This window comes from Stenella coeruleoalba (genome assembly GCF_951394435.1).
Source record: "Stenella coeruleoalba genome assembly, chromosome: 5".
In the NCBI taxonomy this organism is placed as follows: domain Eukaryota; kingdom Metazoa; phylum Chordata; class Mammalia; order Artiodactyla; family Delphinidae; genus Stenella; species Stenella coeruleoalba.
The window spans coordinates 25,757,416-25,781,166 of NC_137150.1; the positions used below are offsets into that span (position 1 = coordinate 25,757,416).

At 36.2% G+C, this 23,751-nt stretch overlaps 1 protein-coding gene across 3 annotated transcripts in view; it reads right to left on the bottom strand.

Annotated features, from left to right (window-relative positions):
* RASA2 (RAS p21 protein activator 2) overlaps nucleotides 1–23,751 on the bottom strand; it is a 117,958-nt gene that overhangs the window by 5,855 nt on the left and 88,352 nt on the right. For 2 of the 3 annotated variants that reach the window (XM_079922170.1, XM_079922172.1), the window contains exons 16-21: nucleotides 21,106–21,189; nucleotides 20,599–20,676; nucleotides 17,099–17,172; nucleotides 16,432–16,541; nucleotides 1,290–1,372; nucleotides 433–641 (exon numbers count right to left, since the gene is read on the bottom strand). In XM_079922170.1, the coding sequence (XP_079778296.1) occupies nucleotides 433–641; nucleotides 1,290–1,372; nucleotides 16,432–16,541; nucleotides 17,099–17,172; nucleotides 20,599–20,676; nucleotides 21,106–21,189 (638 nt within the window). The remainder of the gene's footprint in view (nucleotides 1–432; nucleotides 642–1,289; nucleotides 1,373–16,431; nucleotides 16,542–17,098; nucleotides 17,173–20,598; nucleotides 20,677–21,105; nucleotides 21,190–23,751) is intronic. The other variant, XM_079922171.1, reaches the window with a different exon arrangement.

Sequence of the window (23,751 nt, forward strand, 5' to 3'; positions counted from 1 at the left end):
TACCTATGCTTCATCTCATTACTCTTTAAGTCTACAGGGCTAAGCCCTTCTTCCTCGGTATCTTGCCCAAGCTTGCACATCTATTTAAACATTGCCCTTTTTTATATTTTGACCTGTGCAACCATGATTTAGTTGAGAACATTTTCATCGCCCCCAGAAGAAACCTGTATTCATTAGTACTCCCCATTCCTCCCTCCCACTGGCCCCTCACAACCACTAATCTACTTTCTGTCTCTATAAATTTACCTATTCTGGATACTTTATGTAAATGTTATCATATGGCCTTTGTGTCTGGCTTCTTTCACTCAGCATCTTTTCCAGGTTCATCTGTGCATGTATCAGGACTTCAATCCATTTTATGGCTGAATAATATTCCATTGTATGAATGTAACACATTTAAAACATTGCTTCTTTAATCAAAAAGAAACTTACGCAGTACATGGCTTGCAGCCCAGAGCGTTTTCACTGGTCTCTAGACAGCAGAGCCAGTTTCCGTTTAGATATGCAGAGGGATGATAAGAGCTGAGCCTGTTCTGATTGCATCGGCTCACCCTGCAGAGTACATCTATCCATTCATTAGCTTCCACACAGTTATTTGCCTGGACATAGAGTGGTTTCTCTGTGTGTATCACTTGGAACATCTTCATAGGCAATTAAGACAAAAAGTTAGTGACAGGGTCTAAAAACCAAACAGTACAAAACACAAAAAGGTACATAAGAGAAATCTAGTTTGCTTGGCTAGGTAACTGCTGCTCAGGTATCGTATAAACTATTATGTTTCAAGCAAATTAGTCCCTGGGACTGAGTCACATGGTACTAAACGGTACAACAGAGTATAATTTTTAGAAATCACACAAATCCAAAGGAAGGAACTATCATATAATCAGGAATAAAGGGACAGAATTTCAGATGGAGGAAAAAAGTATGAGTAAAGACAAAGCAGTGGGAAAACAGAAACAAGGAAATCATCTTGGTTGACTTGAGTGTATTGGTATGTACTGAAGGGTAGCAGAAGATAAGGTTGCACAGACTGGTTGCGACTATATTCTTAAAGCCTTGAATGTCAAGCTGAGAAGTTTGAGAATATACAAATATTGAGAAAAGTACCTTTAACTTAACAGGGGAGGCAGACTATATAAAGCATCAACAATAATGGACAATTTTAAGACAGATTTCTAGCCACCAATTATAAGATATTAATGATTAATAACAAATACTAAGATAAACCTTTTTAAATTTCCAGCTAAGTAATATATGCAGTTTAAAAAGCTTTAAATTATGTAACTTACATTTTTCTTGTTGAAAGAGCTCTCTTCCAGTTTTTCCACAGCAAGAATGTTTTTCACTGGAATCGTGTAAATTGCATCTTTGCCTAAATTATAAAAGAAGTAGGATAAAATTAAAATAATTTCCATCAGAATTATAGAGGTGAGAGGTTAACTCCATAAGATTTAAGATCATTCTCTTGATGGTAGGTGTATAAGAAACTTTCAGATTTCCAAATGGTGCATATATAAGAATCCTTTGTTTTATGGAAGAAATGAATTTTGATTGTTTTCTATAAGGTGACTCCCTCTTTATTTTTTTAAAAATAAAATTAAAACATTTTCAAGGAAAAATGGAATAAATCTGATCTCCATGTAGAAAATAAAAATGTTATTATATTTGTAACATTAATTATGTGGGGACTGAAAATATACTTAGCAATAAAGGTCTACTCAAAACTTGTGGAGACATGGAATTTTCTTTCATGGAGTTATTAAATAAACAATGAATCTGTATCTAAGTGGATTTTTCTGCTTTTCCAATCAAATATTTAATTAAGGAATTAACCCTCAAAACAATGATTTGAAATTGAAAAATCGTTCATTACTATCACATAATGGCTGGTCAGCTGACTAGAGCTACCAAATTTACTCTAAGAGATACAGGAAATAAAAGTAAAATTTTATTTGGTAGAGTGAATCATTAACCTAATTTAAGAATTTGGGGACTTCCCTGGTGGTCCTGTGGTTAAGAATCCACCTTCCAACGCAGGGGATGTGGGTTCGATCCCTAGTCGGGGAACTATGATCCCACATGCCACGGGGCAACTAAGCCCGAGCGCCACAACTACTGAGCCTGCATGCCACAACTGGAGATCCTGTGTGCTGCAACTAAGACCCAACACAGCCAAAAATAATAAATATTTTTTAAAAAAAATTTGGAAATTTGAGTTTTCTAAAAGAGCTTCATAATAAGGTGGCATGAGGATACGAAGCATTTCAACTTAACAATTTACTTGAGAATAAACTACATTCATATAGTCATAGAAACTATAAGAAACTATAAGCAAATATAATTATGACTTTTTCTGGTCATTTTGTAATGTTTTTCTTAGAGAATCAAAGCTTTGCTTCCTCTTCCACCAAACTTTGCTTTAATGACATGTGGGTTGAAGTGCTGGAGGCTAAGACCTTTATATTTTCCATGGATTAATGTACAGCTTTTTGGTCAAAGACACTAATTTGATTAATAAAGGTTTTCTTTCTTGAACAGAGAGGTTAACAGAGTATTTGCTAAGCCTGGTTCCTGATGTAAAATCTAAAATTCGTGTAATTCAAGAAGATGTGATATACAATTTTTAAAGATAAAGTCACTTAATTCAACTATCATACACTGAATGTTTACTATATACCAGACACTGTCCTGTAACCACTTGGGATACAGGAGTAAACAGAACGCATAAGGCCCCTAATGAAGTTTGCATTTAGGTCTGGAAAGACTGACGAAAGACAAATATTAGGTAGAGATGAATGCTATAATGACAACAACCCAAGGCGATATGATAGAAAGTAGTTGGGAAGTTACTTTAAATTGGGCAGGTAGGGAAAACTTTTCTGCGGAAACGACATTTAAATTCAACAAATACAAATTACATATACATGGGAAAATAAGAAAAGACTATCAGCAGTCTCCTGGGAGCTAGCTACAAGATCAAATTTATGAGGAGGTGTGGGGAGATGGGAAGGGAGTAAACTGGAAGAAGCCACAGCCCAAACCACACGTAGGAAAAGACATCTGTAAAAGGAGGGCTGGTTTAGAAAAGCTTCAAGCCAGAGTCAATGGACATAGACAGTTGGCGGGGCGAGGGGGAACACACTCAGACATGTGTGATGACAGTCATATCACTGATTGGTACGCTGCATCTGGAACAGCTGGGTCAATTAGGTCCTCACCGCCCCCCCTCGCCCCGCCACCTTGTGCTAAGCAGCAGTCAACAGAGGCACAGCCCCAGGCTAAAGCAGTAAGGATGCGTACTGGGCTGTAAAGCAGGGCTGCCACAGGCTGTTGAAAGCATCCACGCCAGAAGACAAGCACGAGCACCCTTGCCCCTCAGCAGCTCGTCCTGTCCCTCCCTCGAAATCACTGGCTGTAAGCTACTGAACACTCAAGCAGGTGAATGGACTGTAACACAAAGATGAGCAAATCGCCAAAAAAATCACCAAACAGATGAGGAAAATCAGCACTCTGGAGGAGGCACACATACAACAAAGAGAATAACATCTGAGGAAATCAGGGGTGTAATAAATGAGGAAGAAAGGAGACATGTCTTTCGGTACTAATCTACATGGGGCACCACAGAGATTCCAGAGAATCTAAAAATTTTGCAGGAAGTTTCTATCTTTAGATTTGTTGAATACACAAAAGCATGCCCATATCCTAGAATTGCTGTATTTGTTCATTTCTGGACAATACAGCATATGTAGAGAAAGTGCACTGCTCCAGGCACATATGATGTTATTAGAGTTAATTTCAGTTGATAATGTTAATTGGAATGAATTGCAAGGTGAATTAGTAAAATGGAAGATTTTACTGAGGACTTTCTAAAGTACAAAAGGACAAAGAAACAGACAGTAAAAATGTTAAGAGCCATGATGGATGAATTTAGAAGTTTTGATATCTGTCTAATAAGCATTCCAGAAACAAACTAGAAAGTGTTCAGAGTAAAATTACCAACGAAAATGTCCCAGAGATAAAGGTATAAATCTTCAGATTGAAAGGATCCATCAAGTGCTGAGCAGGGTGGAAGAAAGGTAATACTTAAGACACTGGGCAGTAAAATATTAGAGCCTGAAGATTAAAGAAAAGTCCTAAGAGTTTCTAGGGAGAAGAATCAAGGCTAAGAATCAGAATGACATCAAAATTCTCACTAGCAACAAAGGAAACTAGCAAACCATGGAGAAGTATCTTAAAAGTTCTGTGGGAAATGATTTTAAATCCGATCTAACTTATTCAAGTGTAAGGGTAAAACAGACTTTTTTTTTTTATTGCAAGGACTCAGAAAATTTATCAGCCCTAATGCCTATCTGAGATAATTCCTTGAGGACATACTCTTGCAAAATAAGTAAGAATTCAGGAAAAAGACAAGTACATTATATAAAAAATAGTGCTGGGCAAAGAAATCAGAAAAATTGATAAGCATAGTTAGAAAAATCAAAACATAAAAAGGTAAAAGAAACAAGAGAACCTCTAATGATTAGTGATGTTGAGCATCCTTTCATGTGTTTGTTGGCAATCTGTATATCTTCTCTGGAGAAATGTCTGTTTGGGTCTTCTGCCCATTTTTGGATTGGGTTGTTTGTTTTTTTGATGTTGAGCTGCATGAGCTGCTTGTATATTCTGGAGATTAATCCTTTGTCAGTTGCTTCATTTGCAAATATTTTCTCCCATTCTGAGGGTTGTCACCTCACACCGGTCAGAATGGCCATCATCAAAAAATCTACAACAATAAATGCTGGAGAGGGTGTGGAGAAAAGGGAACCCTCTTGCACTGTTGGTGGGAATGTAAATTGATACAGCCACTATGGAGAACAGTATGGAGGGGTTCCTTAAAAAACTAAAAATAGAACTACCATAAGACCCAGCGATCCCACTACTGGGCATACCCTGAGAAAACCATAATTCGAAAACAGTCATGTACCACAATGTTCACTGCAGCTCTATTTACAATAGCCAGGACATGGAAGCAACCTAAGTGTCCATCGACAGACAGATGAATGGATAAAGAAGAAAAAGAAACGAAATTGAGTTATTTGTAGAGAGGTGGTTGGACCCTACAGTGCAGTGAGTCAGAAAGAGAAAAACAAATACTGTATGCTAACACATCTATATGGAATCTAAAAAAAAAAAAAAAAAAAAAGGTTCTGAAGAACCTAGAGGCAGGATAGGAATAAAGACAGACATAGAGAATGGACTTGGGGACACAGGAAGGGGGAAGGGTAAGCTGGGACGAAGTGAGAGAGTGGCATGGACATATATACACTACCAAACGTAAAATAGTGGGAAGCAGCCACACAGCACAGGGAGATCAGCTCTATGCTTTGTGACCACCTAGAGGGGTGGGATAGGGAGGGTGGGAGGGAGACGCAAAAGGGAGGAGATATGGGGATATATGTATACGTATAACTGATTCACTTTGTTATACAGCAGAAACTAACACACCATTGTAAAGCAATTATACTCCAATAAACATGTTAAAAAAAAAAAGAAGAGAACCTAGTACTAAAATTTCAGACGACTTCATTAGGTAGACGCTATTAGGGAAAAATAAATTGAAAGCATGCTCATGTTCTTTCTCAGCTTGAACAGAGACTGTGATTAACTGCAGACAACAAGGTAAACATGTAAGTTTAAACCTGTCTGTTAACAATTTAAAGGTAGAAATAGGATGCCCAAATTCTCTCAGTAGGTAGGACAGAATGAACATGAGTGGGACTGATTATTCCAATTAAAAAGACAGGAGAAAAACCCTCAATAAACAGAAAAGCCTAATAAACAAAAAACATAAAACAAAGTAGCAATTACAGTAATCACAATAAATGTGAGTGTATTATATTTCCTTATTAAATAACTAAAATCCAGTTTAGGTTCAAATCATTACCTCCTCAAAAAGTTAAACATAAAGTTAGTTACCATATGACTCACTGATTCCACTCCTAAGTACATAGCCAAGAGAACTGAAGACATATGTCCACACAAAAACATATATGTGAATGTTCACAGCAGCATTTATTCATAATAGTAAAAAAAATGGATACAATCTAAATGTACATCAACTGATGAACTGATAAAATTTGGAATATATCCAAACAACAAAATATTACTCAGCCATAAAAGGAATAAAGTACTGATTCACGCCATATCATAGATGAACTTTGAAAACATTATGCGAAGTGAAAGAACCCAGTCTTACAAGGTTACATACACATTGTTTAAGTCCATTTACATGAAATGTCCAGAAGAGGCAAATCCATAGAGACAGAAAGCAGATTTGTGTTTGCCAGGGGCTGGGGGAAGGGAGGAGTGAGCAGTGACTGTTAATGGGTATAGGTTTTCTTTTTTGGGGGGATTAAAATGTTCTGCAACTAGTGGTGATTGCACAACTTTGTGAATATACTAAAAATGGATTGTACACTTTAAGTGGGTGAATTTTATGGTTATGCGAATTATATCTCCATTAAAAAACCATTACCACCCCAAGAAAAACAGAATTCCAGCTATATATCGGTCCCAAGGAACACAGATGAAACAAAATAACTGTGAATCTATCTTTTGATAGTAGTGTAAGGAAGCTGAGTAATTCCATTCCTTAGAAAGTAAGTATAAAACTGGGCAAATTATTAAAAACAACCACTTCAGAGCACTGGAAAATAACCAGAGGCAAGTAAAAATCTGAGACGTGTTTACTCAACGAACAACTGCTACCGCATAGGATAAGAACTGTGCAGTTTACAGTCTTCCTCCCTGAGGGTGTTTCCAAATTGCCCAGATCAGTGAAAACTCACAGCTTTACTGGCTGGAGGTTACAAATTCAGTTTAAGGGTGAGATTTTGGAAACAAGAGAGCTATAGAAAGGCTGAGATAATAAACCTGCCACATCCTTGGCTAACTGCTAAAGATGCATGTATGTGCCATCCCAGAGAGTCTGGCGAAAGTGGAAAGCCTGGGGAGACATGTGAATTTGCTGTGCCTTTGAATGTGTTCCGATTCACAAACAGCTCAGGTGATGAAGGGTGGAAGACTTACTGGCTTCAGGTATTTGAGCACTATGCTCAAATCGCTGGCTGACCACTGAACTAAGCAAGCTCAGGTGAGAGCCCTAGGGAGGGAGGTAGGATTAGGGACAAAAAAAAATCTGAGCAAAGACAACAGCAGCTATACACTGACAGAGAGAAAGATAAAAAGAGACCGACAGACACACACACATGGAACAGACGTTACAGTCTGAGTTCTTCAGAAGAACAAACAGAATCCAGACACACTATAATGTATTACCTACAAAGCCCAGTTTTTAACTAAAAAATGAGATGTGGAAAGAAACAGGAAAAGTGTGACCCATACTTGGGAAAGAAAGCAGCCAACTGAAACTGACTCTGAGTGGACTTAGATGTTGAATTTATTCTATTAGTGAGCAAATCCGCTATTATAAATATGTTCAAATAATTCAAGGAAAATATGCTAATAATGACTGAACAAATATGGACTCTAAACAGGAAAAGTGAAACTATAAAAAGAATCAAACAGAAATTTTAGAGCTGAAAAGCACAATAAATGGAATGACAAATTCACTACATGAGCTGAAGAGAAGATTTGAGATGGTAGACAAATCAATGAACGTAAATAGAAACTATCCAATCTAAAGAACAAAGATAAAAGGGAAAGAAGACAAATAAACTGAGTCTCAGAGAGACCTGAGACAATATCAAGCATGCCTGAATAAGTATATTTGGAGTTCTAAGAAGGAGAGAAAATGGACAGAAAAAAAATATTTGAAGTAAAAAATTTCCCAAATTTGGTGAAAAACATTAGCTTATGGTTTAAAGAAACTCAAATCCCAACAACCTCTTGAAAAATTTCAACTGAAGCAACACATTTTATGCCATTATCATAACAAAAAAGAAAGAAAAAGGAGTGATGATATAAAGAGTGGGAAAAGTCTTACTTTAATGAAGTTCGGTTTATCTTAAAAAGATGTTTAGTGCATTTGATATCCTAAGAAATCCCTGCATACTCTACAGTTGCAAAGATATTCTCTTATGTTTTCACTGAGGCCTATGATCCTCTTATCTTGAATTAAATTTTGTGTGTAGTATGAGGTAAGGTGAAGTTCATTTTCTCGTTTATCCAGTTGTTTCAGCACCATCTGTTGAAAAGACTTTCCTTTCCCAACTGAACTGTCTTGACACTTTTGTCAAAACTGAATTGACCATATATATGTGTGTGTGTCTTTCTGGACTCTTGTCTGTTCACTGATCTCTCTAGCTCTTATGACAAAATTTCAGACTTGAATTACTTAGTAATTAGTAGTCTTAGTCTTAGTCCTCCAACTTTGTTCTACTTTTTCAACATTGGCTCAGCCACGTTAAGTCCTTTGTTTTCCCATTGACATCAATTTTAGAATCAACTTGTCAATTTTTACCCAAAAAAACTTGGGATTTGGAGTGGGATTGTGTTAAAATCAAGATGAATTTGAGAAGTGACTTCTTGAAAAATATTGAACCTTAAACTCCACAAACATGATGTATGTCTCCGTTTATTTGCATCTCCTTTATTTTATCTCAGCAATGTTTTATAATTTTCTTTAAAGTCTTATACTTATTTTTTAAAAAATGATCCTAAGTATTTTAGGTGGGTGTTTTTGAAGGGGGGGCTGGTACTATAAATGGTATTATTTTTAAATTTCATCTTCTAACATTTTTTTTTTTTTTTTTTTTTTTGCGTTACGCGGGCCTCTCACTGTTGTGGCCTCTCCCGTTGCGGAGCACAGGCTCTGGATGCGCAGGCTCAGAGGCCATGGCTCACGGGCCCAGCCGCTCCACGGCATGTGGGATCTTCCCGGACCGGGGCACGAACCCGTGTCCCCTGCATCGGCAGGCGGACTCTCAACCACTGTGCCACCAGGGAAGCCCCATCTTCTAATATTTTGATGCCAGTTTATACAAATACAACTGATCTGTATATACAAATCATGTATCCCAAGATCTTGCTAAATTCACTTATCAGTTCAAACAGTTGTTGTGAAGATTCCTTAGGAATTTTTATGTAACTCCATATGTCCTTTTCTTCTTTGGGGGGGAGGGGTCTTACTACATTGTTTACAACCTCCAATACAATGCTGAAGAGAACTGATTAAAGTGCATAATCCTTCCTTTGCTCCAGATCTTAGATATGATGTTACATTTATTCTAATTACTTGTTATAGTTGGGCTTAACCTATCATTTGGCTATTTGTTTTCTATTTGTCCCATCCGATTTTTGCTCCTCTGTTCTTCCCCTCCTGCCAAATTTATTTTTTGTGCAGGGGAGAGATGGATTATACTTTTTTCTTTAAAGTTTTCTTCTAGAGATTTATACAGCCTTAACTCATTACAATCTACTTAAAATTATTCTTGTGTCACTCCACATAAAATAGAGGACCCTTGCAATAATTTACTCCATCCCCTTCCTTTGTGCTACTACTGTCATATATTCTACATCTAAATTTGTTATAAACGCTGTAATTCAATGTTATAAATTCTGCATTAAACAGATGTTTTAAAAAAATTAAGACAGGCATTATTACATTTATGTACATATTTACCATTTTCAGTGCTCTTCATTCCTTCCTGTAGATCTAAGTTTCCATCTGGTGTTACGTCACTTCAGCCTGAAGAATTTCCTTTAGCGTTCCATATAGTGCAAGTCTACTTAACAACTTATCTAAAGGATTATTTTCATTTTTGAAGGAAATATTCACTAGAGTTCTAAGTAGAGAGCTTTTTCCTTCAGCACTTGAAAGACATCATTCCACTGTCTTTTGGCTTTGGTTGCTTTTTATAAGAAGTTAGCTGTCACTTGTATTGTTCTCCTGTATGTAATCTGTCTTTTGTTCCTCTGCTTTTGAGATTCTTCTCTTTATCTTTGGTTTGATTATTATATGTCTAAGTGTAGTTTTCTTTGTATTTACTATGCTTGGTGTTCACTGATCTTAGATCTGTAATAAAATGTTTTTCGCCAAATCTGGGAAATTTTAGGCCATTATTTTTTCTAGTATTTTTTTCTGCCTCTTTCTCTACTCTGCTTCTAAGATACCAATCATGCATATGTTAGACTGCCTGATACTGTCCCACAACTCGGTAGGTTGAAGGTTCTGTTCATTTTTCCCAATATTTTTTCTCTGTGTTCTTTGAGTGGATAATTCTCATTAATCTGTCTTCAAGTCCACTGAATCTTTCTTCTGACATCTCCAAACCATTGTTAAGCCCATCCAATAAACTTTTCATTTATGATGTTGTACTTTTCAATTCCGATTTCCATTTGATTCCTTTTTATAGTTTCTATTTTTTTCTTTTGCTGGAATTCCCCATCTTTTTAATCATGATGACTATCTTTTCCATTAAACCCTTGAAATATTTATAACAGCTTTAAAGTTCATATCTGCTAATTCCAACATGTAGACCATATAGGGGTCTGCGTCTGTTAAGTGCTTTTTCTCTTGACTAGTGTTGTATTTTCCTGTTTCTTCTCAAACTTGTTAATATTTCACTGTATACTGGACACTAAGAATAATACATTGTAGAGACTCTGGATTCAGTTATCCTCCCTCAAAAAGTTACCTCATTAGCTGATCACTCTGAGGCTTGGCTTTATACTTTGTTTATATGATACTTTGTTTATTTAAATCTCCTTAATCCTAGGGCATAGTCTTTACTTCTGAACCACCACCTTCTAAAATTCCAAACTCTGTCTCTGAGGAGGAAAGAAGCTGAGATCTCTTCTCATCTTTTTTAATCTTTCAGTTACTGCTTTTCACTAGCCTCTCTGAAGTTCCCCCTAGCACAAGCAGTTCGAGTCAGCTAAGGATTTCAGGGGAGTTCAAAGCAGATTGGAAGGCTCCTCCTTTTAATCTCCTCAATTTCTGCCTCCTCTGGCAGCCTTGAACTCTGTCCTTTGCCATTTCAAGGCAATAAAACTATGACTTTCTGGGAATTCTCTGGTGGTCCAGGATTCCATGCTTCCACTGCAGGGGGCATGGGTTCGATCCCTGGTTGGGGAACTAGGATCCCACATGCCATGTGGTGCGGCCAAAAAAAAAAAAGCAAACTATGACTTTCTGTTTGAATTCTACCACCTCATACTGCACAGATTGGGAGGCTCTCGGGGGGAAAGCCAAATAAACATAAATCTCACCCAGCATAGTTCTCATCTTCCAAGGGTCAAATTCTTCAGAGAGTTGTTTTATATATTCTGGCCAAAGTTTTTAGTTGTTATCTATGAGACAGTTAGTCTAGTACAAGCTTCTTTACTATTACCAGAACTCCCATGTCTATTTTTAAAAAGGCAACTTCATCAGTCTACTTGTGTAAGCCCAAATCCCTGGAGTTATCCTTGACTTGCTCTTACTCTTGATATCCGACCCTATAGCAAATCTTGTGAATACTATCTTTAAAATAGATCCAAGATGTGATCTATTTTTACAACCTCCGTTGCTACTAACAGGTCCAAGTCATTATCTTGTCTCCCCTGAATTAGTGCAGTAGCTTCTTACTTGGTCTCCTTGCCCCCTTCAGTCTAATCTCCACACAGCACTCCACATGGCAAGGGAGATCAATCCTATCAAAACATAATTCAAATGATATCATTCCTTTGCTTAACACTCTCCAGTGCCCTGCCATGTTATTCAAACTCCTTCAATGATCCACAAGCCCTATAATATCTAGCTCCTCCATGGTCTTTTTGATCTCAGTTCCTGTGATTATCCCCTTATTCATTTTTTTTTTATAGTCACAAAAGCGTTCTCTTGTCTCTTGAATACTCCAGGTGTACTTCTGTTTCAGGGCCTCTGTACCAGCTGCTGTTAGCTATGTCTGCGTCACTACTACCTCAAATTTATCCACATAGCTCACTCCCTCACCCTCCTTAGGTCTGTGCTCAAATGTCACTTTCTCAGTGAAGGCTTCCCTGACTAGACTTTTTAATATTGCAACTCTCCTGAGTTCTCTATTCCCCTTCCCTGTTTTATTTTTGTCCATCTCATTTATAATCATCCCATATAGTATAAAATTCTTTTGTTTGTTTACTGTCAATCACTACTAAACTATAAGATCCATGCGGGTAAGGATTTTGGTATGTTTTGTTCACTACTGTTTTCTCCAGAGCTTGGAACAACATCTGGCACACAGCAGGCACCCAATAAAATATCTGTTGAATATAATGCACAGACAAATCAATGGTGTTCTTTAGTTATTAAAGAAAAAAAATACTGCAGAGCCCTGTGTATGAATATATGAGCAGGTAAAAACCAAGTCAACCTAAATGTATTGAGATGCATGTTTAAAACATCACGGAAACTTCTTTTATATTGTCCATAGGTTATATGAGCTAGAACACTGATATCATATGGAAGTTGTGTAGGCTGTATGTATGTATCTGTGTATAACAGGTCATCCAAAAGTAGACAATATCTAATCAAGTTTGGAGAACACAAATGGAATTTCAGAGATGAATTTGTTAACAATTTATTATTTAAAAATATAACCTATTAGTAGTAAATTTGGCAGAAATTTTAGAAACCCACAGCAGTGGTTCTTAATGTATTCAGATAACAGCATATCTGGAAAACATGGTGTCCTCTGAAGAAAACCATTTATTAAAAATTAATAAATGCCTTAATGAAGGTAGTAAAAACATGGTCCTTACCACTGAGGATCTTAAAAAACTAGGGCAAGAGATAGATAAAAGTAATGACCACACAGTGTGACATAAGTTATCACTAATGTGCTAAAGAAACATAGTAAGAGAATACTCAACTGAGGTGGCCAGAAGCTTTATGAAAACGACTTCCATAAAGAGCTGACACTTGTTCTGAGGGTTAAAGGACAACAGATTACACAGGTAAAGAAGGAAAGAAAGGGATTTCTAGATAGAGCAAATGCAAAAGCATGAATGTAAAAGAGCACAACTCAAAGGAGCTTCAAGATTTAGTCTGGCAAAGTGACATATGGAGAATGCAGAAGATGAGGCTGGATGAGATAGGAAGAGGCTGGAACATCAATAACTCATTTGATTCCAGCATACAACTAGGAGAACTTTTACTTGTAGAAGATGACCACGTTATAGTGTATCAATATAAAATCATAATCACACTCAGATCCATAAGAAACTGTCAAGGTAATCATGACTGATAGCTGACTGAATGCCCTACGATATTCATTTGCCACATGTTAATTTAGTGATATTGAAGATTAATTGCTTACTATTACTAAGTGGGCATCAAAATTTAATAACTTATTTGAGAAAAACCCTTAAAATTGAGAAAATTCTATTAATTACTTTTCCAGTAAACTGGAAAACTATTATTTGATTCTAAGTGGTAGAAATACTTGATTCAGAATACTAGTGTTCAGTAGGAGGAAAGAGTGAAAGACTCAATGATTTAAAGCTATGTTACAGAATATTTGGGAGGCGTTCTTTCAGACACCAAAGTCGTAAAGTGTAATAAGAGACTAATTACCTAGCAGTCATAGCTATGCAAAAAACTGCAAGGAAACAGGAAGTAAGCAAAACATTTGCTGAACAACCAAAGAGAGAATCCAAAGCCTATGGATTTTATTCACAGAGGAAAGTCCTGAAATCGTCAATCAAGGCCTTTTAATCTTATGTATAATTTTAACAAACACAGTACCTACATCTTCACTCATAGTATATTAGCAGTAAAAAATGGAAGTAGGGGATAAGAGGTGGGAGTGAGATGCTACATTATTGTACACTGACAGCACAAGAAATTTAAGGTGACAGCCTGAACACAGAGGGGATAATGAAAAACTGTATAAAGCAAACACAGGAACACAAAAAAGCACAGCAGTCCAAGGCATGTAGCTGGGAAGTAAACAGCTGCACACACCCATAAGCAGCCCAGAAAACATCACTAAATCAGAGTACTATATAATAATTAATATTATCAATGACAGCCCCAAGCCATCTAGAAAATGTTAACTTACGTTCAATGAACTCTTTTTTAGAAGGCAGGGAAGCATGTAATATATTTTGGAAAAATCCAACAAAATAGTTTAAAAAAAAGCATGGATGCTTAAAACTGTAGGCTTTGGTAAATAATCTTGAAACTTCATATAACAAGCTGATTCCTCCAATGCCATTCCAACATGTTAAATTTCTTAAGGCCTGAAAATAATGTAACTTCTAATGTGTCTATTTTATACCTTAGAGCAGTCTAATCATTCTAGAGAATTTTATCCTCATAAGATCACTGGATAGAACAGAAGTTCTTGAGAACTGTGCATGGACTCTGGGACTATGAACTCCCTGAAATTACATGCAAGGTTTTGTGTCTATATTTGCTCATGAATTTTTCTAGAGGAAAAGGGTCCAAAGCTATCATCTGATTTCTAAAGTCTTAAGCCAAAGAAGACTTTAGAATGTTGATTTAGATTAGAAAATACTTCAAATGAGGAGAAAATAGCCAACTTATTCACAGAGGATAACTAACTTACCTTAAATTTTATTCCAGTGTACTGCTGATGTAAACATAATTAGCATATTATGCCAGCTAGTTTAAAAATGGTGCTATATATGTGAGAGCATTTATATAGTATTCAACATAAACTGTAACTTCTAAAACATTAAAAATATGCTTAGCTTAAAGAATGCTGTCTGGAAGGGCAAGTATGTAGCTGACTGATCCTTAGTCATTGGAATATTTATATTCCACAACAAATTATCTAGGTGCCTAAAAATATAATGCATTTGGCCTCTTATGTCTTACTAATATATTTGGACATATGTAGTCATTCTGGCTAAAGATCCTCAGGAATTATGAAACAAAAAAATTTCTTTTCACTCTTCTAGAGTCTCCACTGAAGCACTCAGCTTAACTGAGTCTACATTCTCTTGAAAGTATCTTACGTCTGGTGTTTGTTTTTATCATTTCAGAATTTATACCAGAAGTTCTCTTAACAGATCTTTACCTAACAGATTTGTCAGATTAACCAAGACTCTCCATTTCCTCTGTAGAACTTACTGAATGATGCTCATGGGATGCTGAATGCTTGTGGCTGCTAGGGTACTAACTATTAAGCTTGTACCCTTCTGTTTCCATTGGTTAGGCTGTTGTGATTACCAAGTCCATTGTGTTTGTTCCCAGACCTATTTATGCCATTTTTCCATGGTGTAATTATAATTTACTTAAACATTATGTAAAGTGACAAAATAAGTGCCGCCTGCCAAGAGGCATATATTTATTTGAAAATCAGGCAAACACTCTGAAAAGCCTTTCAAAAAAGGAGACCAACACCCACACAAATAAAGTTGATTTATATGGGGGTGAGACAGCTGCAAAAACTTAGGGTGACTATCATGACACTCTAAAAGGATTCTATAATTTGACTACTTTTCAAGTATTTAAGCTCTAGCTTCACTTTAGAGAAATCAACCTGAAAACTGATGCATTAGGGTTATGTTTGCACAAGGAAGACAGAGGGGAAATCTAATCTATAGATCCATATTCAAGGAAAAGATCTTGGCTATCATAAGACTGCTAAACAAACATATAAATATTTAAGGTATGAATGCATCTTTTTGTTTGTTTTTAAGTGATTCTTGCTTTAACTGACCTTTCTGGTTAAGTGAACAGCTTTGGATCCTGATCACTCTGAACAGAAGGAATTTTACTGTATGTGACCTATGATCTAGATACTAAATTCTTGCTAAGGTATCAGAAACTAGTGGCCTTCTATGGATAATGCTTTACCCCCAAAGGAATAAACTTAAAAGGTAGAGATTTTAAGCATTATGTCAGTCCACTGAGGGACAAACTTTGCCTCTCCGAAGCCCTCAGATCACACTGTAGGAAGATGGCTCTCTGTACCCAAACAGATAGCCAATTTGTGCCTTTTCAGGGGGCAAATTACTAGAATTTTCATCTTGGAGTTAGCTTGGCAATAGTCTAGAATGAATCTTTTAACTGAATAGGAATCACAGCCTATGGTATGACTGTAGGAACTCTTGGCAAACCACTGAAACACTCTCATTTACTAGAAACTGATTCTTACCAATTTGACTCTGGAAGTTAAAATTCTGAGTTTTAAAATATCTAACTGTTGTTCCTTATAGATTGATTACAAAAACAGGGATTTACTAGGGATTTTTAGAAAACAGAGCATACTGTAGGAACACCACTTTTAGTAACACAAGACATTCAAAGGGAGAGAAAAGTGTAATTTACATGGTGTTACTCGTCAAATATTTATTATATTTTTAGTGTGTGTACATCACTGTGAGAAACCATGAACTACAGTAACATTAGTAAAACGGTTCGCTAGTCACATTAAGCAGCAGAAAAAGAAATCTTCAGTGGGAATCAGGAAAAGCCCCACAATAGAGCATAAACACAACTACCTGGCTGCTTGTGGTAGGTGAGCTCTCTGCTTGTTAAGCAGAACCACCGTTTCTTGAAATTCTTTTTTCCAATCCGAGTTCTTCCCTGAGCTCTTTTATACATCTCACTGCCAAAACAACAGATGTAAACATTTAGCTACAAATATTAAAATAATTAATCCAAAACAAAGAATTATCCTTTAATTTTAAATGACATGAAGAGCTTTAAATGACAAAGACTATATTAAGTTTATGAAAATGTCTTTGCCATCTATAACTCCTGCATTTATTTTGGCCATACTAAGGGAATAAAGTCCTTAAATAATTTGATATTTACAACTGTACTATCCAGAACTAAAAAGGTCAAGTGAGTAATTTTCCCCTTTATCTTCCAATGAAAACACTACTTTAAGACTGAATAATGCTGTTACTTTTTTCAGTACTACTCTACCACCCATAATCTCATTATATTTGCAAAACAACTATAGCACTGTATGGACAAGAAGTCATGCCCATCTGGCATAAAGTTTATAGGGTAGTGAGGGTGACTTACCTGATTGATGTTACTTAGGCAGTTTTAGCACAGAACAAAGCCCAGATTTCCTCACTCCTGGACCCATGCTCTTTGTACTTACTTAATGTCTATACTGAAATATGACTTTAAAATCTAATTTCATTAAATTACCCTTCTTTCAGGTGCACAGGCTCACTGGTACCACTGGACACTTTAGTTTCAGTAGATGAAATTTCATCCAAGAACTAAATGGGGAAAGGGGCAAATATTACAACTTTGTGACAAGGTACATCATAAATTCAGTTTATCAATGTCGCTGATAGATAATATCGTGAAGTTCTTCATTATTAAGGAATAAAGCAAAATACATACTTAATTGTAGAGGAAGTCCCTAATTTACATATGACAGGTATTCTAAAAGTTTAACGTTAAATTACTTAAAACCCAGGATATATGTCCCTGTAGAAATAATTCAACCCACAATTCCTTAACTGCAACTCTGAAATCTAAAAAGCTCTGAGTACAAAGAGTTTTTTGGTTTGCTTTTGATTTACAGTAAACTCATTTACAGTAACTTAACCTGAACTGGTGAAAGGCTACTTATAGCCTGTATTTATCCTACTTAGTGTGAATATTCACTAATGTGCTACACAAACATTACTGTGAGGCACACTGGGGGTATTTTATTATATATTATATAGCACATACCTATTATCTTTCAAAACTTTGAAAAACTGAATTCTGAAATACTTCCGTTCCCAAAGATTTCAGATACAGGATTGTGAACCTATACTGTGGGTCAGGAATTGTCAAACTATAGCTCAGCAGGCCAAATTCAACCCGTTTTTGTAAGGCCCACAAGAACAGTTTTTAAATTTTTAAAGGGTTGTAAAAACGAAGAAAAATATGTGGCAGTCCCCTTATGCAGCCATCAAAGCCTAAAGTATTTACTCACTGGCCCTTTACAGAAGAGTTTGCTGACTTTCATCATATATAATTGACTTTAGCCCTGAGAGCTAGTATTTCAGTTATGACTAAAGTGTAACTGGGTTCTTTGGAATAGCCTGAAAATCTAATAACCATTTAGAAACTTCCCATGGAAAATGTGGGAATGTGGTGGCTCAAGAAAATCTGAAGTACCCAAATCTAGCAATGGCAAACTACCCAGTGAAAAGCATTTAAGCTTTAAGAATATGCTACCTCAACTGGTCAAGAGATTCCTGACATGTGGCCTTCTCTTCATGGGAGAGAGAAATTAGTAGTTCAGGAACAATTCCTGTTCTTAGAGAGGAATCCTATTTTGCTCCATAAAGGAACTATTTATTCGTTTAGTCCTTGTTTTTTCCTTTATACTTTTCTATGTTGTCCCGCTTAGGGTTTAAAACAAAAACAAAGTACATTCCAATAAGGATGACATTGAGGCACCAGTGAATAATCTAAAGTAGAGTTTGTGGGCACAGTCATTTTCTCCTAAGACTGGCTGTAGATTGCCCACCAGAACCTCCACTTGTGGGATTTTCCAGTGGAATGTTTACTTCTAGTTTGCTGGAAGAAATCTTGGTAACTGAAAGAACAAGAACAGAGTTTCTTTTGAATTATATATGGGTGACACAGAACAAGTATCCAAGGAAACTAAAGAAATGTCCTATTACACCTTCAGTTCTCACAGATCAACCATCCACTAATGGAGCGTGAAAGAGTTATTTAAATATTTCATTTCTTAATATTTGCCTGCGGGCACTAATTTTCTTATTTGATAAATATTTATTATTTATTTATGGTAATTATTAAATTTATTATTTATTTGTCATATTGTTAAGGAATATGAGGTAAATCCACTTATATAAGGTGAAAGAAAACATAATAATTAAGATGGACTACAGGCAGGGTAAATATAGGCCTCAATTTGCTCAGGGCCATCCTTGTCTACAACTTTGGTCCCCTCATAATCAAAGTACTCCTTTTCACCCTTGAAAACTTTGTGGTTTTGGACACTGAATTATATGGTCAGCCTGTTTACAGACCTATTCAGGTTATTTTTCCTAAACTTTGTGGAAATTGTATAGGATTCAGAATTATAAACTATTTTCTTCTGGAGCAGTGATCAATGTCACTAGTGAGAACACCACTAATTGAGAAATTGGGTTTCATAAGCTTTTGTACTTTCTAGCACTGCACATATCTAGACTAGTAAATAATAAAGAAAATTCATATATTAGGGCAAAATATCCTATGTAAATGTGAGACAGGAGATGTACTACAGTGATAGTGCATGAGAATGTGAGTGGGTGACTCAGAGCAGATCAGGAACAGACTAAACTCCTGGCACCCTTAAATACTTTCTCCACTGACATTACCAACTATACACATTCTGATTGTATCAGGAAAAAGAAATCAGATGCTGCCACAGCCTAGGTCATAAGAAATGGAAAAACAACCCCAAAACAAAAGAACATCATAATCTTGCCAACAAAAGTCTGCCTACACTGTCCCACAAACTGTTTCAACAATGTCCTGAGAATAAAAGGGCAGCTTTTTCTTTGCCTATTCTTTTGAGAGACTTTCTCCTCAAAAACATTCAATGGTTGCTTAAAAAAATTTTTTTTTGGTTGAACTTGCGCTATTATTCAAGACGAAAAAAATCCAACTGGCTTTAATTTTTTAAATGATCACTTTCATTTACGAGTCCCTGTAAGAAATTTAAAAGCACACATAAAAAACTACAAACAAAATATACTCCTGGCAGTCACCTGTGAATCATGCTACAGAAATTGAATGCAATCTTTAAAATCTAACCATGCTAATTTAGATTCATTGAGTTAGAATTGTGATAAATAAGATACAGTAATTTCTTCAAGCTAAGTTTAGATGTACTTCAAAATAACTTTTCTTTACAAATTTTTAGGGTTTTATAACAATGCTACATTTTGTTTGGGGTGATTCAGAACTAAAGACTCAAGAAATTAAAAATCTTCCCAAAACATTCTCTACTTCTAAGTATAGCAACTTTTGTTTGTTGCAGCTCTTTTGTTATGACCTCATATACTATAGACTTCTGTACACTTTAAATTAAAGTAACTTTCCTCAGGTTACTAACCACAAGCCTATATTGTTTATAAGATATTCAATAATTCATATATTTTCTCCAACGGCAATTAAGTGCCTACTATACATCAGGTACCATTAAGTCTTTCCCCCTAGACCAGAGGTTCTTAATCAGAGGCAATTTTGTTCCTCAGGGGACTTTTGGCAATGTTTAGAGACAGTTTTAGTTGTAAAAACTGGGAACATGCTTCTGGCATCTAACAGTAGAGGCCAGGGCTGCTGTACATTTTACGATGGACAAAAATGTCCCTCATAGTCAAGAATTGCCCAACCAAATTGTCAACAGTGCTGCTGTTAAGAAATATCAACTCTAGATATTTGTTATTTGTGTTACTAAGACACTGGCAATAATAGCTGTTGCTAAAACTCATTTAGGTATTTTTCACAGCTGAAAAATCCATAGTTCTGTATGGGAGGAGAAATATACTAAAAGACAGCCTTTTCATGTTTGATGGACAGGTTAAACATTTTTTTTAAACTGGGGATTGATTCCTAGGAACAATATAAAATGTTATTTGCCTAATGCTATATAAGAAGTTAATATTTCCAGAGTAAAACAATCATACCTTTTTAACTGCCATAATATATCCTTCTTCTTGAAACATTTTGAAAAATTCACACATGAATGTTTCTTTGAAACTTGACTAAGAAAAAAACACATGGAATTTATATATGTTAAGTAGAGAACTAAGAATATAATTGACTAGTTTTAAATTTAGGATTAGGGCCTAAAGGGATTCAATCGTATATTTTAAGAGAGTTACGGGGCTTGGAGCTGAAGATTTCTCTCAACAGCTGCTGGATGATTATGGCACAAAAAGATAAACAAAAGCCTTTTGCATCTGTTAACTAGACTCTCTCTCCCATCTTAGACACATTAGTTTAAATGAAACTGTCTTCTGTAAAGGTGACTAAGACACAACATCTAAAAGACAACTATCGCCATCTATACATATATGTTTTTGGTTCTGCTTTGTTTTTAATTTGAAAGGGAGTAAAGTGAGGGAGAAGGGATCACAGGGTACAACAACATTTAGAAGTGTGAATACAGAGCAAAAGATGTAAAGACTTACCTTGCTTTTGGACAGACTCCCCCAGCTTCCCAAAGTTTGAATGGTTTTTGAGATGAGAGTTAATGTTCTAACTGTCTGTGGATCCTAAAGAATGTAGAAAAGACACAAAAAGTCTTGTTAGGTTTTCAAGAAATAGAATTTGTGTAAAAAGTAGAATAGAGTGAACAGGCTACTTTGCTCTGAAACAGTGACTCAAAAATGTTCGTTCAAACCAGCTAAAATCTAGCTAAGGACTGGCACAATTCACTGAACTAAGGAATTAAGAGACTAAAGAAGCCACATGTAATTGACAGTTCCTCTCAAAGTAATTATATCTAATGACATGTTATACTTTCCTTTGAAAGCCATAATTTAATCAATATTAATTTTTGGGGGGTGGGTACAGTATGGCAGATGGGATTACCTAAAAAATTGTATTCACTTTTGGAATGTCAATGGCATCTACCTTTTTCTACCATATGACTTAAAATGGAAGTTTCCAAATTTCTGTATTCAACCCTAAGCATATTCAATACTTTTATGGTTTCTGCAATCAATTCTTTTCACCATGGAAGCAAAGACCTAAATTCAACTTAGGAAATAAGAAGTCACTTAGTTCATGTAGGATCTTAGCAGAAGGTAACTATTTGAGTCTATTATCCAGGCCTATCTACCAGAAAGAAATAAATATAAATAAAGTTGACTAAACAGTGCTCCCTAATGAATCCTTGCTGCTTCCTTTTTTTTTTAAGTGAGGTATAATTTACATACAATAAAATGAACAGATTTTAAATGTATATAGTCTGATGAGTTTCCACCAATCCATCCATTTGTATAACCAATTCCCTTATCACTACATAAAACATCTTTTTTGTTTTGGAGATTCAAATACCCATAATCTGCCATCAAAAGGTATGTTCAAGGGTTTCCCTGGTGGCGCAGTGGTTAAGAATCCGCCTGCCAATGCAGGAGACACGGGTTCAAGTCCTGGTCCGGGAAGATCCCATATGCCACGGAACAACTAAGTCCGTGCGCCTCAACTACTGAGCCTGTGCTCTAGAGCCCATGTGCCACAACTACTGAAACCCGCGTGCCTAGAGCCCGTGCTCCGCAACAGGAGAAGCCACCGCAATGAGAAGCCTGTGCACTGCAGCGAAAAGTAGCCCCCGCTCGCCACAACTAGAGAAAGTCCGCACGCAGCAATGAAGACCCAATGCAGCCCAAAATAAATAAATATTTTTTTTAAAAAAGAGATTAAAAAGAATCAAAATAAAATTAAATTAAAATTAAAAAAGACATGTTCAAGAAAATTTAGATACAGAAATGCTTTAGTTTAGTGTTTGGTTGACATTCCTTAATATTTTAGTATCCCCACACTGAAAATAGGCAGTGACTGTGAAGGTGAAGAGATGACCAGGATGTAAGGCAATTCTGGAAAAGAAGGAATATCTGAGATATGATCATTACGATATACTCGTGAAACAGTTACACACCTTAATTAAGGTTATTCAGAAATATTTTAGCTACAACATCCAGAAAATATTTTAGCTACAATATCTATAAAAGGTCCCTCCAATTCTCTGCCTTTGAAGAATATAAAATTCTTAACAATGTGCTAACAACCTGAATTTGAACTGAATTTCATCAAGACTTCCCTGTTGAAATTTGGTTTTGAAATCAATGTTTTAGCTCATTATTTTCCTGAACTGAAAAAAGTGAGCAAACCATATTTTACATAATTTCTGCATGTCAGAGGTTTGTTTACACCAACATGGCCCTCACTACTATTTGACAATCGTATCATTTAGCTACTGCTGATCCCCTAGTGTACTCTACAAAGAAGCCGTTCTAAATTTTCACCCTGCTATTATCTGCCATCATAATTTTTCATAGATGCCCAGGACCTTAGTCATCTGGCACCTAGTACACAGACTAGCACCAGCATATAGTAGATGCTGTATTACATTTATTAAATTGAACTGAAACGTTGACTCTGTCACCCCAAAACAACATATCCTATCCTTTTCTCCTTATATTAAGTTGAACCATGTGAAATTGCTGTTGACTATTTTTGATCTACAAAAAAACCAAAACGAAATAATTTCATAGGATTCACCATAATACTTCAAAGGAGAAACTGTTCTTTCCCCCAGCAAGTTTATTCTATCACTTTTTCTTTTAAAGACACTCTTTCTGAATCATCCAGTACATTGATATATTAGTAAGGCCCCTTCTGTCTTTAATTTCTCCCTTTCTGTTGGTCTCTTCTCCTCTATTTAAACCATACATAGCTTTTCCCATTTTTGGAAAAGACATCATTTGATGAGCTCTCTCTCTGAGCTACCATCTTTCACCTATCAAACATTTACTGAGGGCTTCCCTGGTGGCGCAGTGGTTGAGAGTCCGCCTGCCGATGCAGGGGACACGGGTTCGTGCCCCGGTCTGGGAAGATCCCACATGCCGCGGAGCGGCTGGGCCCATGAGCCGTGGCCGCTGAGCCTGCACGTCCGGAGCCTGTGCTCTGCAATGGGCGAGGCCACAACAGTGAGAGGCCCGCGTACCGCAAAAAAAAAAAAAAAAAAAAAAAAAAAAAAAAAAAAAAATTTACTGAGCACCTACTTGTTCTAGAAATTGTGCCATGTGCTTGCGATACACAAATTTGAAAAA